The sequence below is a fragment of the Passer montanus genome, unplaced genomic scaffold, assembly GCF_014805655.1.
Source record: "Passer montanus isolate IOZ18808 unplaced genomic scaffold, ASM1480565v1 scaffold213, whole genome shotgun sequence".
NCBI classification, from domain to species: Eukaryota; Metazoa; Chordata; class Aves; order Passeriformes; family Passeridae; genus Passer; species Passer montanus.
Window position 1 is genome coordinate 95,567 of NW_024366737.1, and position 25,087 is coordinate 120,653.

The 25,087-nt window shown below is 46.9% G+C and overlaps 1 protein-coding gene across 1 annotated transcript in view; it reads left to right on the forward strand.

The window, feature by feature from the left end:
• The window catches only part of MRPS6 (mitochondrial ribosomal protein S6), a 43,037-nt gene extending 22,039 nt beyond the window's left edge, over positions 1 to 20,998 (forward strand). Inside the window, exons 2-3 of the mRNA XM_039709535.1 lie at positions 6,617 to 6,756; positions 20,373 to 20,998. Coding sequence (XP_039565469.1) covers positions 6,617 to 6,756; positions 20,373 to 20,553 — 321 coding nt within the window. The 3' untranslated portion in view covers positions 20,554 to 20,998. The remainder of the gene's footprint in view (positions 1 to 6,616; positions 6,757 to 20,372) is intronic.
• Positions 20,999 to 25,087: the final 4,089 nt, after the last annotated feature.

Consider the following 25,087-nt stretch of genomic DNA (forward strand, 5'->3'; position numbering starts at 1 on the left):
GACATGATGAGCTTGGGAATCATGGAGGGAATCATGAATTCCTTCTCCAGTGTTGGTGGTTCAGCAAGGGCAGGGCAGGCCTGGTGTTAAATTAGGGATTCAGGTTCCTCTGGAGATGGGAGCTTGGCAAAAAACATGACAAGGCTGTTAAACCCAGAATTTCAGCTGCAGACAAAGAAATTAACCCAAATTTTTCATTTATTCTCTTCTTTTGCTGCCATGATGTAAAAGAAAAATGGAAATTTTGCTGTTGTTTGTTTCAAGGGGTGGATAAGAAACATTTTTTGAGAGGAAACTTTGCATTTGGGATGAAAAACAAGCACTTTCCCGCCTTACAGACTTGGTTTGGATTTGTGTTTTCCAGGAGGGAGCGTTTTCATGAGTTAACTATTAATTAGCCAGTTCCATAATTAGTTTATTAGGTGTTTACTCAGTGAGCAGCTTTCCAGGTCAGTGATTCTCAAAGAGGTTCAAGCAGCCTCTTTGTCACCAGCTGGTTCTGTTTGTGTTGGCCGAGCCTCACTCCCCAGTTTCCTGCTCTTTGGGGTTCTGGGCAGGATTTGTGTGGAAAATCCCACAGAGATGGTGCCAATGAGGCCTTTTCCTGCAGGGATTTCTCTTCCTGGGATGGGGCTGCCTCACTTTCCCTGTGGATATTCTGTGCTGGGAAAGGGAATGAGCCAGGAGGTTTCACCTCTGGTCCTTCTCACTTTTAATCAGATTGTACTCATTAATTATTTTTTTTGTGTGTGTGTTTTTGGGCTTTATTTTTGAGGTGTTGGTGGAGTGATAAAAGTTAATTGAGTTTATGATGTTTACAACTCTTTGTCAGCAGTGATTTTTAATATTTACCTGACTCCTGTTGTGAGATAGTTTTGTGTATCCCAGGTTTTATCTGGCAGAATTTGAGCAAGGAATTGGCAACATTCCCTCTTCACATGGTGAAAACATTGTGACTTCCACCTTAAACCGTCTTCTGCTCCAGAGCCAAGGATGCTTGTGTTCTGCTAAAGCAGGAGGATTTAAAAATTACAGCTGTGGTCCTCAAAAAGTGCTGTGGCAGGTTTTTCACTCACCACGTTCAGCATTGTCTTTATCCCAGCTCTTTGTCCTGGGGCAGCAGTGAGGATGTGCAGGGTGGGAGGAAGAGCTGCATGTCCAGAGCCTGCTCTGATCCCTGACAATTCCTCTCCTGGAAGGGACAGACGGCTTCGACCAGTCTGGGTGGGGCAAGAGGCCACTGGCAGCTGGGCTGGCTGAGGAATTGTGTGTGCAGCAGGAGATGGCTGATTTTCCACTCCAGCTCTTTCCAGAGCTGGGACAGGGACCCCAGCTGACCATGGGGACATCCCAGCCCCTGTGGTATCCAGTCTGTAAAACTGGGGAAGAATGAGAAAGAAGGGGAGATATTCCCTCCATGTCTTTTTTTTTTGTTTGGATTTCATTATTTTTCCTTTCCACTCTTAATTAAGTTTAATGAACATACAAAGTAAACTGGATGAAATATATTCACATCAAAAGTCATGGCAGGAACACCATCCAGTCTGTAAAAATGGGGAAGAATGAGGAAGGGGAGATATTCCCTCCATGTCTTTTTTTTGGTTTGGATTTCATTATTTTTCCTTTCCACTCTTAATTAAGTTTAATGAACATACAAAGTAAACTGGATGAAATATATTCACATCAAAAGTCATGGCAGGAACACAACTTGGAGTTCCTGGGGAAATCTTTCTCAGCAAGTTCCTGATAAGGAGAACTTTGCAGTGTTACTCTGAAGCTCTTAGAATTTGTTGGAGTTGGAAGAGGAGTTGAAGTTTCTGGAATTTCAAGGAAGGTGTTTAATTAATTCTGAGGTTTAACTGATTCTGAATTGATTCTGCCTGGAAGGTTGAGGGTTCTCCATCCCTGGCAGTGCCCAAGGCCAGGCTGGACAGGGCTTGGAGCAGTCTGGAACAGTGGAAGGTGTCCCTGCCCTTGGCACTGGATAATCCCTAAAATCCCTTCCAACTCTTCTGTGATATTTTGGCCAATTGTTACTTTAACTGTTTCTAGTAATAAACCATTAAAATTACCCTAAATCATAGAGGATTTGGTTGCTGTTTATTTCAGATTTAAAAGGCACCTTTTTAGACTTCTTTTAGAAATTCTCAAGACTTTCCACTATCTAAAATGAATTAAATTCAGTGTTGGGATTGATGTTTTAATTTAACTGTGAGTTGGTATTTATAGAGTACTTTTATTCCTTAGATTTTAGTTTAATTTCTTCTCTAATTTCCTTTGATCTTAAAAAATGAGTTAAAAATTTAAAAAATCCTTCACAGAATTTAGATTCTTTGAAGAAGAAAGGTGGATTTGGGAACAGAAGAGTTCAGGCACCACTTTGAGTTTAAAAGTTGCTGCTTCCTCTGCATCCAGGTCCGTGGGCTTCGTATTCACATCTAGTTCTTTGCCTTACACAGCATCCAAATGCTAATTAAAATCTGGTTTGAGGATGGGGTGCTCATTTTAATTCAGAAGTCATTTTCATCACTTTCCCCCAAGTTATTTTTGGTGATGTGCCTGCTGTAACTTTCTATGTGGCATTTCTGGAATGGTCTCTCCTGTTCACTCAGTGTGGGGTGGGAGCATGGGAGGGTTGTCATGGTCAGGAGCACCTGGGGTTTCCAATTTGTCCTTTATTCTTGGGAAGATGGTTCTGTTGTAGATACAGAAACCTGCCCCTACATCCTGCTGTCCCTAAAATGATCCAGCTCTGGGGTTCCAAGAAAGGTGTGGGAATGTTGGGATGAGTCCAGGGTGGCTGGAGCCCCTGTGGAGCCAGTTTGGGAGAGCTGGGGATGCTCCCCTGGAGAGGAGAAGCACCAGGCAGAGCTCAGAGCCCCTGGCAGGGCCTGAAGGGGCTCCAGGAGAGCTGCAGAGGGACTGGGGACAAGGCCTGCAGGGACAGCACCCGGATGGGGCACTCCAGCTGTGCATGGAACAGCTTCTGCTCTTGGGTGGGGTTGTGCTGAGCTGACAGACCATGAGGAGAGAGGGAAAGGCCAGAATCACAGAATTGCTGAGGTTGGAGAAGACCCTGAACTTCCAGGCAGGTTTGGAGGTTTTCCCATTCCCACTGCTCCATTTCCAGCCTGCACATTTCCAGCACAGCCCATTTTCCCCAGGGGATCAGCCCAGCTCCCCCATCTGCTGTTTCCTTGGGATGCTTCATTTATCTGGATTTTGGCCTTTCCTGACTGCCCAGAGTGGTTGTACCCAACCTGGGGCTGCTGCTCTGGGTCGTTCATGCTCTTACAGTAATTACAGAGTTTTTAATCATTTTCACTAATAATTTCTAATGTTTTATTAAGTAGTAAATGACAGCAAGGAAATGGTTTTCCCCCTTAGTTTTGCTGCCTGGAAATGTAGTTTCCCTTCTAAACATGGATTTTTGCCTTCTTTGATTTCCACCTCAGTAAATAATTCCAGACCAGCCTTTTGTAACTGCTGAGCAACCAAAAAAAGACATAATTTTATCCTGCTGTTACTACATTGAAGGGATAATCAAGTAATTGGGATGGAGTTATTCCTGTTTATAATTTGGGATGTGCCCACTGACTTTAAATGCTTCCTGTTGGACTGAGCAAGTGGCCAGAAGAACTTGAGAACTGTCCTAGCCCTAGGACTACTGAGGATTTGGTGTTTGCTGCTTTTTCTCTTTCCAAAGACTCTTCTTGGAGGAGGTTTTGGTGGTTGACAAAGCTTTTTCGTAGCCAGTGCTGGATTTTCTGTCCTTTGGACTTTTCTGGGGGAAATGAGATGGAAAAAGGAGCAGTGGAGCCGAGTCCTTTCACACAGCTCTGGTTCCAGGCTGGTGACTCCTCATGTTTTAGGAGGTATCATCATTCCAAGGCTTTATTTCCACATTTGGTTTGTCTCCAGGCTGCTCTCTGAGCTTCATGGCTGATGGTCATGCCTGAAGCCACTTTGCCACCAGAGAATTCCCATTTTTTTCCCAGTTCCCTTTCCTTTATACCTTTCCTGGTTGCCAGGTGAGTCCTGTGGGACTGCTAGAACCCATGGGAGCATTTTTGTTCCCTCTGATACACAACATCCCCTCAGGACGAGGTGCTTGGTGCTGCTTTGATGGTTCTTCTGGGGCATTTGTGGCTTTAATCCTGGGGGGAAGGGATGGGGCACCCCAGCTGTGCATGGAACAGCCTCTGCTCTTGTGTGGGATTGTGCTGACACACTGTGAGGAAAGAGGGAAAGGCCAGAATCACAGAATTGCTGAGGTTGGAGAAGACCTTTAAGAAGATCCAGTCCAACCATGGACCAGCAGCAGTGGCTTTAAACCACATCCTCAGGGGCCACAACCCCACATTGCTGGGACACCTGTAGGGATGGGCACTGCCAAGCTCCCTGGGCAGCCCCTGCCAAGGCCTGAGCACCCTTTCCATGGGCAAATTCCTGCTGCTGGCCCAGCTGAGCCTGCCCTGGCCCAGCCTGAGGCCGTTCCCTCTGCTCCTGTCCCTGTTCCCTGGAGCAGAGCCCGACCTCCAGCCCCTCCAGGTCTCTCCTGCAGGACCAGAACTGGACACAGGTTTTGAGGTGGGGCCAACTGAGGACAGAGTGTTCAGGGTGTCCCTCACCTGTGGCTGCTGTGACACTTGGGGCTACATTTGACTCGGTGGGAGCTGTGGAGTTACCAGCTTTCTTCTGGGCAGCTCTAAAACGTGTGGGGGTGGAGGAGTGGGGAATTTGGATCTGTAGACACAAGTCCTTTGGTTCCTTCTTCCAGGAGCCCTCAGCCCTGGCTGTCCCTGTGTCTGTCCCTGGCTGTCCCTCTGTCTGTCCCTGTGCAGAGGTCAGAGCAGGCCCAGGCTCTGCCCCAGGCCCAGCAATGGCCCCAGAGCCACGGGCAGGGCCTGAGCCCAGCAATTCCCCTCCCAGGAGGCACAACTTCTGCCCTGGGCAGGGGCCGAGCTGGAGCAGAGCCCAGGCAGGGGCTGCAGTCTCCTCCCTGGGACATTGCAGAGCCTCCTGGAGCCAGCCCTGTGCCCTGGCTCTGGGTGACCCAGAGGTGGCTCCAGGTGAGCACTGGGGGCCCTCCCACCATGACCCTGCAGGATTCTGCACCTTTCTAGAGCAATGTGACAACTTGTGACTGACTGCTGTGGCCCCAGGTCGCTGCCAAAGCTCCCCAGGGATGGTGACAGCAGTTGGGAATGGCTCTGGTTTGCCCTGGGGATGTCCAGAGCTGGAATTCCAAACCAGGCCATCCTGCTCTTGAGAGCTCTTCCTCATCCCCTCTGGAGCAGCAGCTCCCATTGTCTCCTCTTCCCTCCCCACCTCTGTAGGACTGGAATTAGAGCTGGGCTGTGGGACTGGAATTAGAGCTGGGCTGTAAGGACTGGAATTAGTTCTGGCTGTTCAGGAAAAAATGTTGTGGCTCCCAAGCTGCGAGCCAGGCAGGCCCATTTCCTCTGTCCCCAAGTGGGCTGGCCCTGAGGCAAACCAAGGAACCTGTGTCTGTGGATCTCTTGGTTAGCAGAGTTCAGCTTATTTTTAGTTTGGGTGATGGCTTTAGGCAAGCCAGGATAAACCATAGCAATTTTGGGAGATGGAGAATGAGAGGGATTACAGTGACAAGCTTTCCAACCCAACAATTAGTTGATGTTTTCAGAGTATGGCCACAAAGTGGGGAAGGTTGCAAATTTTACAATCCTGAATGTAGAAATCTGTGGCTTTCTTTTCTTGTTCTTTCTCTCTGGTTTTGTTTTTAAATACATGGGGCTCAAATCTTTGGCTTCGTTGTGTTAAGAAACTGCACCTCATGTTGGCCTTGCAGCCACTCAGGGAATGTGCTGATCCCTGGGCATGTGGAAAAGAGACAAAAAGCCTCTCTGTCACTTGGGGGATGAGGGATGGAGGGCAGGGAGTTTACCCAGCAATATTTTATTGAATTTCATTTAAATCTGCATGGAGGTTAAGCAGGGTTTGTCATTGCTCTCCACAACTCCCTGAAATGAGGTTGTGGAAAGGCTGCCAGAGCTGCAGGAGCCTTTGGAGAACGCTGCCAGGGACAGAATGGGGTTGTTGGGGTTGCTGGGGTTGCTGCAGCAGTGATCCCTGTGGGCTCCTTCCAGCCCAGGATGTCCCATGGTTCTCAAAGAGTTACCCACATACAGTGCAAATAAGGATGTAAATGATTTACATAATTTATATATAATGGTGCTAATTGCTGTCTCCATATCAAGCCATGGATTTGTGTTTTCCCCACACTGATCACTTGAAATATTAAGGAACAACAACGATGTAAAGACCCCAAAGCTGTTCCCAATCCATCATTTTCCTTTGCTAGGAACATTGACTTGTGCAAGGCTCAGACCAAGTGATTCAAGGTGAGTCAAATCCACAAACTCATCTTCTTTTTGCTGGGGTCTGACTTGGAAATGGCAGGAAATTTTCCTGAGGAATTACCTGCTCCTAAAAATTCTGTCCCCCAGTGCTTCCACTTTTCAGGTTGCAGCACCCCCTCTCCAAGTGCTGAGCTGTGCAAGTGCAGGTGTCCTTTCCACCACAGAAAGCACCCAGATTTCCATGAATTCCTCACTTTTCTTTCTTTCTCTTCAAGCCTGAGACAGCTGCCGTGCTCAAACGCACCGTGGAGGCTCTGATGGAGAGAGGAGCCATCGTGAGGAACCTGGAGAATCTGGGGGAGAGGTCTCTGCCCTACAAAATCTCCAAGCACAAGGAGCGCCACAAGAGAGGAGGGTACGTGGTGATGCCTTCTCCTGAAGTCCTGGCAGTGCTGCTCCTGGAAAATGGACACCAGGACCAGCCCTTTGGTCTTCTGGGGATTTTTGGGGTGCAGGTGGGGCCTGGGAGGGCTCTCAGCAAGGTGCTGGGTGGTTGTTGGGGGTTGTGTGTCCTGCTTGGAGTTTTGTGTGGTTTGTTCTGAGTGCTGTGAGTTTTGTGGTGGTTTTCAGTGGTGTTTGCACTGCAGAACTTTCCCCAACATAAACAATATTATTATTTTTTAAATAACTATTTTTAGGGTGTTTTCTGATAAAAGCTCAACCTAATCTCTCTGAGTTGGCAGGATGGGTTACTTTCCTTCTGTGTTAATAATTAACAAGTAAGACTTGGTTGTGTTTCTAATACAGCTTTGGGGTTTGATAAAGTCCAGAATCATGGAATGGTTTGGGTTGGGAGGCATTTCAGGGATCATCCCATCCCACCCCTGCCATGGCAGGGACACCTTCCACTGCTCCAGCCCCAGTGGCCTTGGGCACTGCCAGGGATTGAGGGGCAGCCCCAGCTGCTCTGGGCACCCTGTGCCAGCCCTGCCCACCCTGCCAGGGAACAATTCCTCATTGCCAAGATCCCATCAAATCCTACTTTGAAGCCATTCCCTGGGTGCTGTCCCTGCAGGCCTTGTCCCCAGTCCCTCTGCAGCTCTCCTGGAGCCCCTTCAGGCCCTGCCAGGGGCTCTGAGCTCTCCCTGGAGCTTCTCCTCTCCTGGTGAGCTCTGCCAGCCCCTCACTTAAGGGTGTTTAAGGTAATCCTGTGTTTCATGGAAACACAATAAATGGGAATTAACACTGGGCTGCCCCACAGTGCATTGGGAGGTGCTGCAGCTTCCATCCCCTGCCCAGGGTGGTTTTGCTCCTGGAGGCCACCTCTGAAATGGCTGCTGCCTCTCCCAAGGCCTGGGAGATGTTGCTAAGCAACCCCCACTGCTGGGGCTGCCTAATCCAAAGAACAATTAACGAGCTCCTCCTCATCCTTCAGCGTGCAACAGGAGCTTGGCCAACCCTGCCTTCCTTGAGGGGCTCTGGAGCAGCTCAGGGGACTCCAGAGCTGCAAAGTCCTCCTTGGATCCGCTCTCTAGGGCTGGCTCCTGGTTTCATTCCCTCCTCTGAGCACCTTGTGGTGCTCCTGCCAGATGGGAGTGGTGAGAGCTGCCAGGGGAAAGGGGGATCTCCACCACACTCTGTTCCATCAGCCTGGGGAAGAGGAACTTCAGGGAGACCTCAGAGCCCTTCCAGAGCCTTGAGGGATGCTGTAAAAAGGAGGAAAGGGGACTTTCTCCAAGGACATGTAGTGACAAATGGGGGAATGGCTTCCCACTGCCAGAGGGCAGGGTTGGGTGGGTTATGGTTTGAGGTTGGCATAATGTCAGTGCTCCCATGAAAATATACTTAGTGGCTTCTGTGAGATGTGATCAGGAACAGACCAAAGCAGGCTCCACCTTAGGAATAAAGGGAAAAAAACCCTTTATTAACTACAATATCTAAAAAGGAACAGACACAAAACTGAGAATGAAAACCTTTCAAATACATTTCTCCTCCTCCCCCCTGTATCCTCTACAGCATGAAATAACATCTTAGACTTCTACTCCATCACCATCTCTTTGATAATTAACTTTCAGTCCATCACTGCTTCTCAAATAATCAACTCTCAGTCCATCAGGGGGAGAGGAGTCCCCTCCTTGCACCATAGGCTTCCCCCAGAAACACAACTGAAACCTCTTGTGTTTCCATGTTATTTGTGGCACCGTTTGGAGAACATTTGCTTTTGTGATTTCTTCCTTCCATGTCCAGTGCTCTCACCACTGCACATGGGCCAAGACTGCTTTTAGGGTTCCCCTTTTAAGGATGCTTTGCCCAGTTTCAAGAAAGCAGCAGCCTTTCAGTTTCGGGACACCAGTCCCCCCCAAATTTACCCCCTGGGGCCAAGGGGCCTTGTGAACAGAGATCTTCTTCTCCACTGAAGACACAGGGTATCTTACACCCTCTTCAGCTGTCTTTATTCATGCTACTGCTTCACCACACTCTCTTGGCTCCAAGGCATTGCCTCCCTCTAAATGCAGTCTTTGCATCACAGGAAAAACACGGGTTTGTCCATGGCCATACAGGGGAAGAGTCCAGCCCAAGGCCACTCCATCATCTCCTAACCTAGGATTCTTCCCACCTCTTTGGACATCTCTCACTTGCACCAGCTTTCTTCACACTTGCCCATTTCCTCCTGCTTCATCTCTCTCTCCTCATTCAGACTCAGGAGGATCAGAATTTTTAAGGTTTCCATTATTCTAGAAAGGGGTTAAAATCTTCTGTTCTGTCTGCCCAGAACTCCCATGGAAGGTGCTGCATCCCCCACTCCTGGCCGGCCGTGCTGCCAGCACCGTATCAAACCTCACGGCAGCACAGGCACTGGCTCTCTCTCTCTCTAGCTCTCTCTCATTCTCTCTCTATCTCTCTCCAGGGGGGTAGGAGTGGGACCCGATGCTTCTCAGGCTCCTCCACCCTTCCATCTTGCCAGTCCTTCACCCCCTCCTCTGCCTGAGGCTCTAGCCTACCTCACCCTGGCTGCATGGCTTCCCCTCCCACAGCCAGCTCTGCTGATTTCCTCCCCTGACCAGGACCAAGGAAAAGAGTTCTCCTGGGAGTTCTCTGCTCTTTTAACCCCCTGTGTTCTCAGAGGCAGTCCATACCTTCAGTGGCCAAACCAGGTGCCAATATTCAAATCCAAGCACTGATTGGTTTGATCACAACCTCCCAAAAACCTCGCTTCCTTCTTAACCTACAACATTGGGATACTGGGGTGGATTCCTCCCTGTGGAGGTGAAGAGGACCTAGCACAGATCCCCTGGAGAAATGGCTTCTCTTCATCTCTTCTCCAAAGTTCTGGAGATGTTCCTGTCTTCTGTTGAAGAACCCAAAACCTGACCTGCAGAAGTGCTGCCACCCAAGCCAAAAACTGTCATCCAACCTCTCCACTTCAGCACCCAAAATCAGTGGAATTTCATTCCTCTGCCTTAGCTCCCCACTGGCACAAGGAGAGCAACACCAGCTCCTTGTTCTGCCCTTGGAAGAGGCTTTAATGTTTATAAAATGCTTCTGCTCAACAGCAGGATGAGGTAATCACTAATTCTGTCCTGAGACAAGAATTTCTCAGCTCCCATGGGCATGCAACAGGATTTCATCCTATATTGCAAAACTGGCAGGGTCAAGCCATAGTTTAGAAAAAAACCCACATGGAGCAGGAGAGAAAAACGGGCATAGGCACAATGGCAGTGCCTGGAGTGAGTCAGGGACTGGTTTGGGTTGGGAGGGACCTCAAATCCCACCCAGTGCCAGCCCTGCCATGGCAGGGACACCTTCCACTGTGCCAGGCTGCTCCAGCCCCAGTGCCCAGCCTGGCCTTGGGCACTGCCAGGGATCCAGGGGCAGCCCCAGCTGCTCTGGCAATTCCATCCCAGCCCCTGCCCACCCTGCCAGGGAGGAAATTGTTCCTAATATCTGATCTAAAGCTGTAATTTTTCAGTGGGAAGCCATTCCCTGTGTGCTGCCCCTACATCCCCTGGAAATTGTCTCTCTCCAGCTTTCCTGGGGCTCCTGCAGGCCCTGCAAGGCCACCCTGAGCTCAGCCCAAAGCTTCTCCTGTGCAGGTGAACAATGCCAGCTGTGCCAGCCTTTGCTGCCAGCAGAGCTGCTCCATCCCTCTGCTCATCCTGGAGCCTCCTCTGGGCTCTCTGCAGCAGCTCCAGCTCCTCCTGGGCTGGGACAGGGCTGGGGCAGCTCTCAGGTGGGCTCTCACCTGTGGGGCACAATCCCAACCCCAATCCCCATCCCAATCCCAACCCCAATCCCAGTCCCTCTCCTGATCCCAGCTGGGCTCATGGGGCTCTGGGATGGAGCAGATCCAGCTCTCACCCCCCAGCACTTGCAAATCCTCCCAGAGACCTTTGAGCAAACCCCTCCTGTCTGCAGAGCCCCCAGAGCAGGAGGATTTCATGTGCTGAGTAAAACCAGGCTTTAGTAAGGAATAATTGCAACCTTCAAGCAGGAAACCATCAGATCAAAGCCTCCTCCTCCTCCTCCTCCTTCCAGGTCAGATGTCCCCAAATATTTCTCAGTCCCTGTTGCTGCCCTCCCCGGATGTGACAGGAGCCTCCCCCAGATGCCTGGTTTATGAGAGAGGAGCTGCAGGACATGGTTTGTGTGCCTTTCTTTGGGATCTCAGCCTCCAGAGCCACGGGATGGGGAGGCAGCTGCCACTGGCAGTGCTGGGAATTCCTGAGGATTGGATTCCTGGGGATTTTCCTGTGGAATTTGCAGCTCCACGGACAGGCAGGGTGGATTCCTGCTGGACCATCCTGTATTTTATACTGGAAAATAAAACGTTCAGGAAGTCAAACATTATCCATCAATAGGAAGGGATAAGTCAGTTTTTGAGCCACCTTATAAAATCAGCCAGTTCTACTTTACAGCAGCTATACATTTATTTTTTTTTATTCATAAGACCAAGTCAAAAAGAAAACAAACAACTTTTCCAGATACCTCCCTAAGCTCCTGGACTTCCCATGAAATCCTGGAATCTTTTCTCCCTCCCAGCCAATTTCTAATTCTCCTGTGTCCCTTTTAGAGCAGGTTGGTGTGGAGTGGGACATTGAATAATCCAGAATATTCCACCTTTCCTTAGTCTTGATTTATTCTGAATCAATTTAAGTGTCTGGAGGGAAGCATCTTGAATCTTCCAAAGCTTTTAATTTTTTGCTTGTTTGAGGTTTTTAATATTTTTAAGTTTACTTTTTTTAATTTTCCTGACTCTTAGAGCTTTAACTGATTTATTTTCCTATAGCATATAGTAGTTAGTTGCAGATTTGGGATGAACACTCAATCCATTATTTCATTGGACCTCCTGGCTGGTGAATTATATGCAAAAGAATCTAATATAATTATATTAAAATTAAAGGAATGGGACTTGGACTCAGCTGGGCTGCTGGAAGTTTCCCTGCCCATGGAATGATCTTTAACTTCCCTCCCAACCCAAACCATTCCCTGATTTTCAGGGCAAAGTTTGTGCAGGTTTTGGTGAGGATTTTAGAGACAGGGAAAGAGTTGAAGTAGGAAATGGAAATTGATAAATCAGCAGGAGGGATGGTTTATCCTTAAAAAAGGGCTTTTTTCCCTGAGCCCTGGAGTGCTCCAGCATCATCTGGGATATTGGGGATATAAAGTGAATACAGGCATGTTACAAATTTAACAATATCCAGGAGACTTCACAGAGAAAAGGAATTCTCTGGCAATTCTGTGTAAAGCAGATTTCTCCAAGCCTGCCAAGGGGATTGTGGCCCTCAGCTGTCACTGGCAGGAGCAGTCTGACTCTCCTGAAGCCCTCAGATCCTACAAACAATGGGATTATCCTACAAACAATGGGATTGAACTACAAACAATGGGATTATTCCCTCTCAGGAGATCCTGCTCATTGAGGGTGAGGTGTTAAAATTTAGGTTTTTCTCTTAAATGCATCTCTTTGGGCATCCTCCTCCTTTTCTTTTATTTTTTTGGAAGACCTAATATTGACAGTTTTTGCCTGTAGGTCGTTATGAAAATTGAGTTTTGAGAATTTTGTGAATGGGTCCATTAAGGAATCAAATTGATCAATCCCTGATTTACTGATCTTTAAACTGAATTAGCCACCCATTCACATTCATTTTATTCACAGTAGAACACGAATATTTTGGTTTTTAAGTATTTCAGAGAATGATTTGAAATTGTAACACTTCATCTTGTGGCTGAATAAAATGTGCCAAGGACCAGGTTCCAGGTATGGAAATTCAGGTGAGACTTTGAGCCTGACTTGCCCAGAATGTGAAAAACCATGGGAGGAATGTATTTAAATAAAGATTCCCAACCTTTCCCTCCTGCTGGGCAAACAGATTTGTGCCAAGCATTTCTTTTACTCGCCACTACTTGTTATTAATGAGCTGCATTTCAATTGCTTTTAAGGTGCTTGGTTGTTTTTTTTGGTCCCAGAGGTGTTTCTGTCTGGCACAAACAAAACCAAACCGATTTAAATAAGGTGTGTGCCAGCCTTTGAATGGAAGGAATGTTCAACTCGGGCTCTGTTTGCTCTTTGAGAAGCTCTGAATCCCTCTCTAGGGCTGGCTGAGGACAGCAGGGCAGATTCCAGCTGGTTGTAAAGTGATAGTGGCACACTGGGGGTGGCACTTGGTGTGTCCCTGTTTGCTCTGGCCCTGCCCCAACCCCACCTTTGTGCCTCTGCATGGATCAGGGCAGGGCTCGGGGTGTTTGGGGTCAGCCTTGGGCTGGGGGGGGTTTGACTTTGGGCATGATCCAAATGCTCCAGGAGCTCTGAATCCCTCTCCAGGCTGGGGCTGGCTGAGGACAGCAGGGCAGATTCCAGCTGGTTGTAAAGTGATAGTGGCACACTGGGGGTGGCACTTGGTGTGTCCCTGTTTGCTCTGGCCCTGCCCCAACCCCACCTTTGTGCCTCTGCATGGATCAGGGCAGGGCTCAGGGGGTGTTTGGGGTCAGCCTTGGGCTGGGGGGGTTTGACTTTGGGCATGATCCAAAGGCAGCTCCAAAACAACCTGGAAAAAAACCAAAATAAGATTCCCACATTCCTTTGGGAAGGTGATGGCTCCAAGGGTTTGCAGGGCAGGAATCTGTGAAGGTGCAGGAGTTGGGATGGGGGATTGAGGAGGAACTTGGAACACTGGGGGCTGGAATTTCAGAGTTTTTGGTGGTTTTTAGCCCCACTCCAGTGTTGTTTCCATTCTTAACTCTGAAGCAAAGGTGGTGGAGCTCAGCCTGCTCAGGGTTTGGGAGCTGATGGAGCACCTTTCCTTCTCCTTGGTTTTGGGAAGTGTGGGATTCCCTCTGTTAAATCTGCCTGGGACACAGGAATGTTTTCACCTCGCCGCATTTTCATCATTTCATTAATTTTATTTTATTGATTTGCACATTTATTTCTGTGGCAGTGCCCAAGGCCAGGTTGGACAGGGCTTGGAGCAGCCTGGGACAGTGGAAGGTGTTACTACCACGGCAGGGGTGGCACTGGATGAGTTTAAATTCCCTTCCAACCCAAACCATGCCATGACTTATGAGCTCTCCATCAAAAATCCGATTATTCATAACAATTTCCATGTTCTATTTGCCAGTTTTTCATTGCCTTGTTGTTTCTTTTTTTCTTGCTTTCAAATTTGATTTTGAAAAGATGGCAATTTTCTTTTGTTATTTGCTTGCTTTTGCTCTTCATCTTTTTGTTTTGCTCTTCACTCACAGTTGTCTCCTCAGCCCCCGTGTTCTCTGAAATAGCAAACCCAGGGCTTGCTTTTGTTCTTGCTGAACTGCATTTTGGGAATTTATCAGGAATTCTCACCCAGGAACTGCATTTTGGAGAGTTTAGCAGGAATTATCATCCAATTTGGGGAGTTCATCAGGAATTATCATCCAAAAATTGCATTTTGGGGAGTTCATCAGGAATTCTCATCCAGGAATTGCATTTTGGGGAGTTCATCAGGAATTATCATCCAAAAATTGCATTTTGGGGAATTCATCAGGAATTCTCACCCAGGAATTGCATTTTGGGAGTTGATCAGGAATTATCATCCCAAAATTGCATTTTAGGGAGTTGATCAGGAATTCTGACCCAGGAATTGCATTTTGGGGAGTTTATCAGGAATTATCATCCAGTTTGGGGAGTTCATCAGGAGTGCTCACCCAGGAATTGCATTTGGAGAGTTAGTCAGGAATTCTTATCCAGGAATTGCATTATGGGGAGTTTGTCAGGAATTGCATTTTGGGGAGTTTATCAGGAATTATCATCCAAAAATTGCATTTTAGGGAGTTCATCAGGAGTTCTCACCCAGGAATTGCATTTTGGGGAGTTTAGCAGGAATTATCATCCAAAAATTGCATTTTAGGGAGTTGATCAGGAATTCTCATCCAAAAATTGCATTTTGGGGAGTTTAGCAGGAATTATCATCCAATTTGGGGAGTTTATCAGGAATTCTCACCCAGGAATTGCATTTGGAGAGCTGATCAGGAATTCCAATCCAGAAAAAGCATTTTGGGGAGTTTATCAGGAATTTAATTTTGGGAGTTGATCAGTAATTATCATCCAAAAATTGCATTTTAGGGAGTTGATGAGGAATTCTCACCCAGAATTGCATTTTGGGGAGTTCTTCCCCCGTGCCTGGGAGATTTTCTGCAGGAAGTGAATTCCAGGGTCCCTGAGGATCCAGGGATACACAACAGCATCCAAGGGGTCAGGAGGCAGAAATTCCAGGTGGCTTTGCCAAAGCACCTGCCCAGGAAAGGCTCTTGTTCCCAGAACCTAAACCAGCAGGAATGAATGGTTATGGAGAGGAACAATTCCATATTCCATGGAACCACGGGATGGGTGGGGCTGGAAGGGATCCTGAAGATCTTTCCATTCCAGCCCAACACCTTCCACTCTCCCAGGCTGCTCCAAGCCCCATCCAGCCTCACATTTCCAGGCACGAGGAATCCACAACCTCTCTGGACACCCTCTGTTTTTTTGACTCCTGTGGAAACATTTCCATGTAAATTTTCTTACATGTTCAGGCTTTGCCTCTCCCCGCAAAGCAGCTGAGCTTTGGAAGTTGCACAATTCATGTTTAAACCTCCTGCTTGTGGCAGGGTGAAATTTTCCACGTGGATGGGAGAGGTTGAAGTGCCCTCTGATCATCCCCACTGCCTGGGCATAATTTGATTTGTGAGAGTGAAATAATGGTTACCTGTCAGAAATGTTCTCTGGAGCGTTCACAGGTTTGAACAACCCTCTCCCCACCCTTTGCTGAACCCAAATTATTCAGAGTTAATATTTTTTCTTTATTCTCCAAACGTGTTTGGCCTCGCTCAAGTTGAGCCTCTTGATGCTTTTCATGGCTCTTGAAGACCAAAGAGGGCAAAACAAAAACAGATGAAAGGAGCTGCAATTTTTCCTTACTTAACCTCCCCCCAAAATAAATTTAAACTTAATGCCCAACCCAGCTTGTTGTTGCTGTTTGGATTTTAGAACATCTTGAGCTGTTTGGGCAAAAAGGTGTCCTGGCTCTGCAGTGCACTTGGAGGAGAACAAAAGCAGCTGGAATATTTGTGGATTTATGCACATTTGGAGTATTTTCTGCTCAACTGATTGTCTTCTTCCACTAGATGGGGCTTTCTTCATTGATGAGTTGAACCATTACTGAGCCTTCAAATTCTTTTCCCCATCTAAGTGTGGCTGTGCCTCAAGGATCAAAGCCCTGAAATGTCTGGGATGTTTTTTCCTTTCCACCTCAGCCGTGGAAGTGCCCTTTGGCATTTTGGTGCTTTTTAGAGGCCTTGAGCAGAGTTGGTGATGTGGAGGCACCCGAATCCACCAAATCCTGTGGCACCCTTGTGCAAGCTCCTTGAGTGTGATGGCCCTGGCCTTGGTGGGGTGGCACCAGCCACCATTTGAGGGGGTTGACTTTAATTTAAATTATTTTTCTTAATGATTTTTAAATTAATGAAGCATCTTTCCACGGTTCAATCAGCTGAACACAGGTGCCTGTGGATGGAGTTTGGGAAATGCCATTCCTGGGGCTGTGGATGTATCTCCCCCCAGGCTCTCTGTGGATCATTCCCATCATTGCTGTGGCACAGTTTTGGTCATTAAAGTCCAATTTTTGGGTTGGATCTGGTCCTTCCCAGATTCCCAAGGAACTCCCACTGCCATATTTGTAAAAGCTAAAGGCAGCCCTTGTCCTTGTCCTGGCCCTTCTGACAATCCTGATCATGAACTTGCCCTGCTGAGGAGGGGCAAAGCAAATTCCCCCATTTCCATGATCCTAAAAATGAACATTCAAGTAGGAAAAAAAAATAAAAAAATTTTGTGGACTTACCTTAATGAGGACACCGTGGAGCTCCTCCTGCACCTGCTGTGGGTTCCTCCAGGTGTTTTCTGCTCCTTTCACCTCTGCTGTTCCTCAGAACATTTTCTTGCCCTTGGATCTTCCACCTTCACACAAGGGAGATGTTTTGGGGCCAAAACCTTGGGACCCCACAGCCTCTTCCATATCTTCACTGTTCCCCTTGGCTCAGAGTTGTATTCCAGGAGGATTTCAAAGGGAATTTTCATCCAGGATCCTTGAAGTCCTCCTACCCTGGCCATCTGCAAGCCACAGATTTGAGCATCCTTAGGACTGAAGGTTCAAACAATTTCTGGCCTGAATGTAGTAAAATTGAGAAATGAAACCTGGCTCTTTTTTTTTTTTTTTTTTATTTCCCTCATATACAAAGGCACGTCCTCCTTTATTTGAGACCATCTTACATTTAAATTTTTTTGGGTGTTAATGCATAGTTTTAATGTGTTCCAGTCTGCTCCCCTGCATTTAAATCATCCTTGTGTTTGCAGTCAAGCAGGAGGACAAAAATAACTGTGGGCTCATGGTGAATCAGTGGAATTTTCCTGCATTTCTCCCCTGGTGACTCCTAGAGAGCACAAATGCTTTTTGCATTTCTGTTTGCAGGAACGAGGTGGTTTCCCTGCTGCATTCCTGTATTTTTCCCTGGCTTTGTCTCGCTGGGATTTGGGGTTGTTTACTCCACAAACAGCAGCGTTGTGGGGTCATAGATCGCTGCCTGCAAGGAAGGTTGGAGGGTTTAAAAACCCCCGTGGCCTCCTGGAGGCTGATTTCAGTGGGGGGATTTGAGGGGAAGGGGTTCACATCTCCTCAGGGATGTCATTGTCCATTGTGCTACTCATTGTTTTTCCAGCCCTTCTTTCTTTCCTGAAGAAATCCAATTTATTTTTTTTTTACGCTGCTTCTTTCTCCCTTCTCTCTCCTCCTTTGTTTTGTTGTGGCAGAGGGAAGCAATCTTGCTCACGTTGGAGAGAGGTGGTTGTTTTTGAAACCCCACGTTTTTCCCAGTGCCTGCAATTTTGATAAAATACCTTTTCCTGAGAGGAGTCAGAAAGATCTGCTGGAACAGCTCATCCTCCCTTCCCCCCCTCTTCTCCTTGGCTTATCAACAGTGCGTCAGTGGAAATTTCCACCCTTTGCTAATGGCAGAGAAAGCACAAAGTTGCAAAGCAGCCTTTGGAGGGAAGGAGGGAAAAAAAGAAACAAAACAAAACAAAACAAAACAAAAAAATCCCAAAACAAAAAACAACCATCTTGCCCGTTTTAGGAGCACAATGAAAAGCAGCAGATGAGAGCTGGGCAGAAATGGAATTAAATTCTGGGGATCAGTGCGAGGGAAGGGCAGGAAGCACCAGCTGGAATTGCTCCCCATCCTCCCTGCTGCTAGGTGAGAGGGTTTGGAAGGCTGCTCACAGGGAGGAGGTTCAGGTGTCATCTGCTGAATTCACCACTGGCTTGGAATGCCTTTCCCAGAGAATCAACCCCACGTTCCCAGATTTCAGGGGGGTGCATCCTTAGATCCTGCTGGGCTGCACATCCACAAAATTGGCCAGGCTGGAAAATGGTTCCTAAACTCCAGCCCTGGTGGCATCTCTGCATTCTGGAGCCCACAGAGCAGTGGGCAGCCCAGGTGCCCAAAAGCCACGTTTTGTTGCTGTGGGGGTTTGTGATGAGGAGGGAGCCCAGCAGAATTCCTCCAAATCCCTGGGCCAATTCCTGCAGCTCAGGCACCCTGGAATGCTGGCTGGCATGGGCTGGCACTGCTCCCTTGGCTTCAGGGACACCCATTGCAGCTGGGCACCTCTCCTGCCTCAGGACTGGGGGTGTCAAGTGGGATTTTTACCATCCTACCCCTCCCATAAAGAATTCTGGACTTTCTGGGAAGGATTTGGGGATGAGTTGAGGCTGTTCCGTGGCTGCTGGTGTGAGAGCAGGGTGGTGGCTGAGGAGAAGTGTTGTTCCCATGTTTTCCAGGGGTGGATTCTGCAATCCAGCAGTGCTGCCTGAGTCATTCCTGGCCCCATGGGGCTCTTGGGGTGCAAATATTTGGGATGTGATGCAAAAAAATGAACCCAGGCTTGTTCACAGCCCCACCCCCTGTATTTCCCCTTCAGATTCCCAGTTCCCTTGTGGTCTTGGGGACTTCCCCTCCAGGATCACCTCCTGCTGTAGTTGATTTAGGAGAATCCAAAATTCCTGCAGAGCACAGTCCTCTCTGTCAGGGGCAGTTTTGAGATGAAGCTGGGATGTCTGATCCTGCTTGGACAACGTGTCCTCATTTAAGGGATGTCACTTTTGGCTTGTGAGGTGCTCCATGGGGAGGTGAGCTGGGAAATTGTGGGATTCTGGAATGGTTTGGGTTGGAAGGGACCTCAGAACCCATCCATGTCCCATCTCAAACTTAGTCAAAACTCCTTCAAAAATCCCCATAAATCTCCTTGGTCAGCAGTGCTGGACAGAGCTCCAGGAGTGTTGGGACAACATTCCCAGGGAAAAACTGGGATTGCTGGGGGGTCTGGGCAGGGCCTGGATGATCCTGTGGGACATCTTCCAGCTCAGGATATTCCATGATTCCAACAGAGTTCAACTGAACTTCTCATCATTTAAATCAAGCTAACCCTGAGCTTTTATTTCAAACAATCCGAGTGCCAAAATGTGAGAAAAAAATGAGGAATTCTCATTTAAAAAAAAAAAAACAACAACCACAGGAGCAGAAAAACTTAGGAATCCTCATTAAAAAAAACCAAAAACCAAAAAAAAAAAAACAAACAAAAAAACAAAAAAAAACAAACAAAAAAACAAAAAAAAACAAACAAAAAAACAAAAAAAAACAAACAAAAAAACAAAAAAAAACAAACAAAAAAACAAAAAAAAACAAACAAAAAAACAAAAAAAAACAAACAAAAAAACAAAAAAAAAAAAAACCAAACCAAAAATAAAAACACAAACAAACAAACAAACAAAAAACCACAGGAGCAGAAAAAACTTTGGAGTTCCCATTTTAAAAAAACCCAGAAGAATCCCTGGAATTGCAACCCAGGTATTTTGGTGGATTTGGTTCCAGCCCAGCTATTTTGGTTAATTTAATTTTGTCCCAGCACAGGTATTTTGGTGGATTTTGTCCCAGCTCAGGGATTTTGGTTGATTTTGTTCCAGCCAGGGGATTTTGGCTGATTTTATCCCAGCCCAGGTATTTTGATAGATTTTGTTCCAGCCCAGGTATTTTGTTTAATTTAATTTTGTCCCAGCCCAGGTATTTTGGTGGGTTTTGTTCCAGCCCAGATATTTTGGCTGATTTTATTCCAGCCCAGGTATTTTGGTGGATTTGGCCCAGGTATTTTGGTTAATTTAATTTTGTTCCAGCCCAGGTATTTTCATGGATTTTGTCCCAGCTCAGGGATTTTGCCTGATTTTGTTCCAGCCAAGGGATTTTGGTGGATTTTGTCCCAGCCAAGGGATTTTGGTTAATTTTGTCCCAGCCCAGGTATTTTGTTGGATTTGGTTCCAGCCCAGGTATTTTCATGGATTTTGTCCCAGGCCAGGTATTTTGGTGGATTTGGCCCAGGTATTTTGGTTAATTTAATTGTGTCCCAGCCCAGGTATTTTGGTTAATTTGTGTCCCATCCCAGGTATTCTGCCTGATTTGCTGTGTTTCTCACTGCAGGTATTTTCTGATAGACTTGGAGGCCCCCCCTTCCCTGGTGTCCCCCATGATGGATCATTTGGGACGGGACATTGATGTCATCAGGAGAGCTTTTATCAAACACCCCGTGGCCAAGGCAGAAGAATGCAGTGGCATCCTCCCAGTCAGCCCTGAGGAGAAACTCTCTGCCAAGAAAAACTGAAAATCCCAAATGGTTGAAACCTTTTTTAACCCATTTTTTATTGCTGCTGTGGCAAAGATTTATGATAACTCCATCACAAAAAAAAAAAATCACTTTTGGCCATGGGATGTGTGTGGTCTGTCACAGGATCTTCATTACTGTAACAATGGAGGTTTCTTTTTGTTTAGAATAATTGGGATAGTTTTAATCTGGGTGCTTATCTTGCTGTTTGACAACTCTGCAAATTGATTTGCTTTTCTCTCGGAGCATTACATTGATAATGAAGATTTCTCCAGCAGCAGGATGCTATAAATAGCATTTTTTTTTCCAGAGATTACTCCAGAATATGGATATTTACAGGAGAGATTAAGAAGTCTGCAGTGTAAATATAGAAATCTAGGATGTGATTTGGTGAGGGTTTGTTTGGGGGAAAAAAAAGGCAATAAAAGTGTGGTTAAAAGCAAAACCTGACTCTTTTTTAAAATACATATTTTAAAATCTCAAAATTTTCACTGCCAAAAGCCACCTCATGGTTCTCAAGGTAAATAATGTTCAAAGCACAGGTAAAAATTCCTTTTAAGGTGAGGCCAGAAAATTCCAGGTGGGAATTAGTGACTCCCCAAGCTTTTGTAGGAGCTGGGGAATCAAAGATGCTTCATTTTGCCATCAAGTGGACATTTCAAACTGGGAAAAAAACATCAGAATAAAGTGTTCATGTGTCTTTTTTGCCTTTCTTTTGTGGAAAACAGGAGGAAAATCCATAATATTATTGTTATATATAAGGACCTTCTGCTCTCTGATGTAAATCCAGTGGTTGGATCATTCCTGAGGGCGTTTTGTGCTTTTTTTTTTTTTCCCTTGGATGTGGAATTTTGGGGAGGAAAAGAAACCAGTTCTTCTGAATATCTTATTACTTTTTAAATGCATCAGGAAAAAGAATAACATTTTCTTTTTCTCTACATATTCCTTAAAGAATTATGAATATCTGGATTTGTGGGGTTTATTTGTTTGGGGGTATTTTCATCATGTTTTTTCTTTAATTTATATTTGATTTTCTTTTTTCTTTTAATTATCTTTTTCCCCCCTCTGTTTTATTTTTTCTCTTTCTTTTAATTTCCTTTTTTTTCCTGGAAAAATCTTTGGAAGAACAGAGGGAACACACTACACACTCCCTGAAGCTGAATCTGTATCAGAGGTGCTTTTATTGTTCTGGTTGCTGCCTGCTCCAGGCAGAGCTTTCCTTTTCCATGATTTTTCCTTGTGGGACAGAGCTGGCTCCCAGCCAGGGATGAGCTCAGCCAGGAGGAGCCCTGGATTTGGGAATCTGTGCCCCAGCTTTGGCTCCCTGAGCTGCCCTCGCTGCTGAAAATTCTCACTTTGGATCTAAAAAGTGACAACTGCAAGAATGTGTCTCACTCAGGGGTTTCTCCAAAAGTTTTCTGAAACAGAAAGTGGACAGAAAAATTTGGGTTAAAGGGATTTTGCCTCAGACCTGGAATTTGCATTCAAGGGGAATAACTAAGATTTCAACTCCACTCCATGGAGCTCAGCAGAGGCTGCAAATGTAAAAATGTTGCTTATTTGTCCTTTTTCTGTTTCTTTGGTGTAGTTTTAATTTTTCCATTAATTTGTCCCAGTTTCAAGGTTGATCCCCAAATCCCTGGGGCTGGCACAGCCCTCCCAGCCCAGGCAGTGCCAGCTGTGCCCCATGGCCACCTTGTCCCCAGCCCAGAGCACTCAGTGCCACCTGCAGGGGACACCTGCAGGGATGGGCACTGCCAAGCTCCCTGGGCAGCCCCTGCCAAGGCCTGAGCACCCTTTCCATGGGCAAATTCCTGCTGCTGGCCCAGCTGAGCCTGCCCTGGCCCAGCCTGAGGCCGTTCCCTCTGCTCCTGTCCCTGTTCCCTGGGTGTTAATAAGAAATACTCAATTTCCTCCCAAGAAAACATTCTGTCACATCCTACATTAACATGGTGCTAGTTTTCAGTGGAGGACTGCACATTTTTTAATATTTTTTTTTAACTTCAACTCTTTGCAATTCAGTTAAAGCAACAAGGTTCTCAATGATGATACAAGTAAAAGTCTCACCAAGTCCACATTACCCTTCAATACAAGGCTTTAAAATTGCTACATTCCAATAATTTTTTATGGTGATCTGCATGTGTGAAATGATTTTTCTGTATGGGACCACTGGTGGTTGACTCCACAATTCAATGCTGTGTATCTCTTAAATTTGCATGCTGTTAAATTTGAAGAATGCACAGCAGCAAGCCAGACTTCACACATGTTTAATGCTCCATTTGTAGTCAGGAGTCCTGACATTACTGATCATATTCCATACATTTTCTATAAATGACTGTCTCTAGGGCTTTTAAATTCTTGTCCCATTTTTTGGGGGGTGGCAGGAGTGGGGCTGGAGCGGGGTTGTCCCAGCACTGGAGCTGCCTCAGCACCTGGATTTATTTATAAACCTCTCAACTGCAGGTGCTACTTTCCTCATAATTGATAGTTTCTAATAGGAACTTCTTAAAAAAATTGTTGTTGTTTTAATAGGTGGAGGTGGAGTGAGGGGTTGCAATTTGTTGAGCCCAATCAGCTCCCAGACCAAGAGTTGGATATTTTGGGAAGTGAGTAACAGCAAACACCAGAATGGAGGTGAGGGGATCAAACTGGAGCAAAGAGTTGTGCCAGGGGAAAAAAAGGGATATCTGTGCCCTGAGGGACCATAAATCCCTGTGGGGGGAAGAGAAACCCACAGGATAAAGAATTCCTAATTCCCAATATCCCATCTAAATCTCCTCCCTGTCAATTTGAATCCATTCCACTTTTAGGTTCCTTTCAGCTTCTGGAAAGCTGCAATTTTGAGACAATCCTCCCCAGCTATTTTCAACTTACAGCCTGGAAGCACAAGCTTAAAACTCATCAACATTGTTTAAAATATGAGGGGTTTTAACGTGAGATTTTATGATTCACTTCTCTCCAGCTTGGGTGCTGGCAGGATTTTCCTGGAACATCCCACTGAAGAGCCCTTGGAAAAACACAAACTCCAGCAAAGGAGATGCTTGAGAAGGAGGCAGCACTCCTGGAAGAGGGGGAGCTTGGCACTGACAGATCCCGCTCGGAAGCATTCCAGGTTAAAGGAAGTTTTCCTGGGAGGGCTTTAATCCCTGCTGGGGTTGGGCTGTGCTGGGGCTGCCAAGCTGGGTGTGTGTGGAGGGTGCTGCTGGCTTAGGAAAATCCTGAGGGGAGTTTTGTGGGATGGTGAGATTCCACTGAATCTGTAAGAGGCCCCTGGCTGAGTTTTGTAGGAACAGAGGAGTTGTGGATGCTCAGGGAAGCTGTGGCAGCTCCCTGGAAGTGTCCAAGGTCGGGCTGGATGGGGCTTGGAGCAGCCTGGGGTAGTGGAAGGTGTCAGGGATGGGATGGGCTGATTTAAATTCCCTCCCGACCCAAACCATTCCCTAATTCCATGTATCTTGACAGTACAATGCCCTTTATCCCAGGAGGAATCCCTCAGCCACCTCAGCAGGGTTTCAGAGTTGGGAATTCTGCTGGTGAAGACACACAAATCTCCTCGTGGTGGAGACATCCATCATTCCCTAGGGAATGCCCAACTCCTGCAGGGCTCTCCGGAGCTGCTGCCTCAGTCTGGTGCTGAGGGCAGATGTGAAGGTCACAGGTAGGGAGGAGAAGGCTTTCAGCTGGATTTTCCCCTCCTCAGTTCCCCTAGGAAGCAGTGGAGGAGGCTCGTGGCACACTCAGGGTCTTTGCAGCCTGGTGATGCTTTGGGAAGGCTGAGCTGGAACAGAGACTGGACAGAGTTAAAGAATAAATTAGGGATTTATTAAGAGGCTTTGATAGATCCACCTTGGGCAGCACCAGAACCCAGCCAGGGCTGCACCCAGGATGAACCCAGTCCCTAAAATCCCTCCCAACCCAAAACAATCTGGGATTCTGGGATTCTGTAATCCCACGTGATGGCTCCTAGCTCCCAGAGATCAGGGCAGAGCTCTGGGTTAGTCCCACCACCAGGAATCTTCTCCCCTCACAAACCTGTGTTCCTCAGCCCAGAGAAGTGAGAACCTGCACCCAGCCCTCAGAGGGGACAAACAGGGGACAACCACAGCCAGGGAAGTGCCACCTGGAGCAGGTCTGGGAATGCCACAGCTCTGAGAGGAAATAAATCAAATAAACAACAACCAATAAACACCACAGCTCTGAGCACAAATAAATCACCGTTGTGACCAGAGACTGTGAAACTGATGCAAAAAAATGCTCTTAATAAATCTGTTTTAACACATTCCAGTCAGATTTTTGATGTATTTCCAGTGGCACCAGTGATAGGACAAGGAGCAGTGGCCATGAAACTAAAACACAACAAATTCCACCCCAAACAGAGGAGGAACCTCTTTCCATGGAGCCCTGGAAGAGCTGCCCAGGGAGGTGATGGATTCTCCCTCTCTGGAGCCATCCCAAGCCCACCTGGATGTGTCCCTGTGTCACCTGCTCAGGGTGACCCTGCCTGGGCAGGGGCTTGGACTGGGTGATCTCCAGA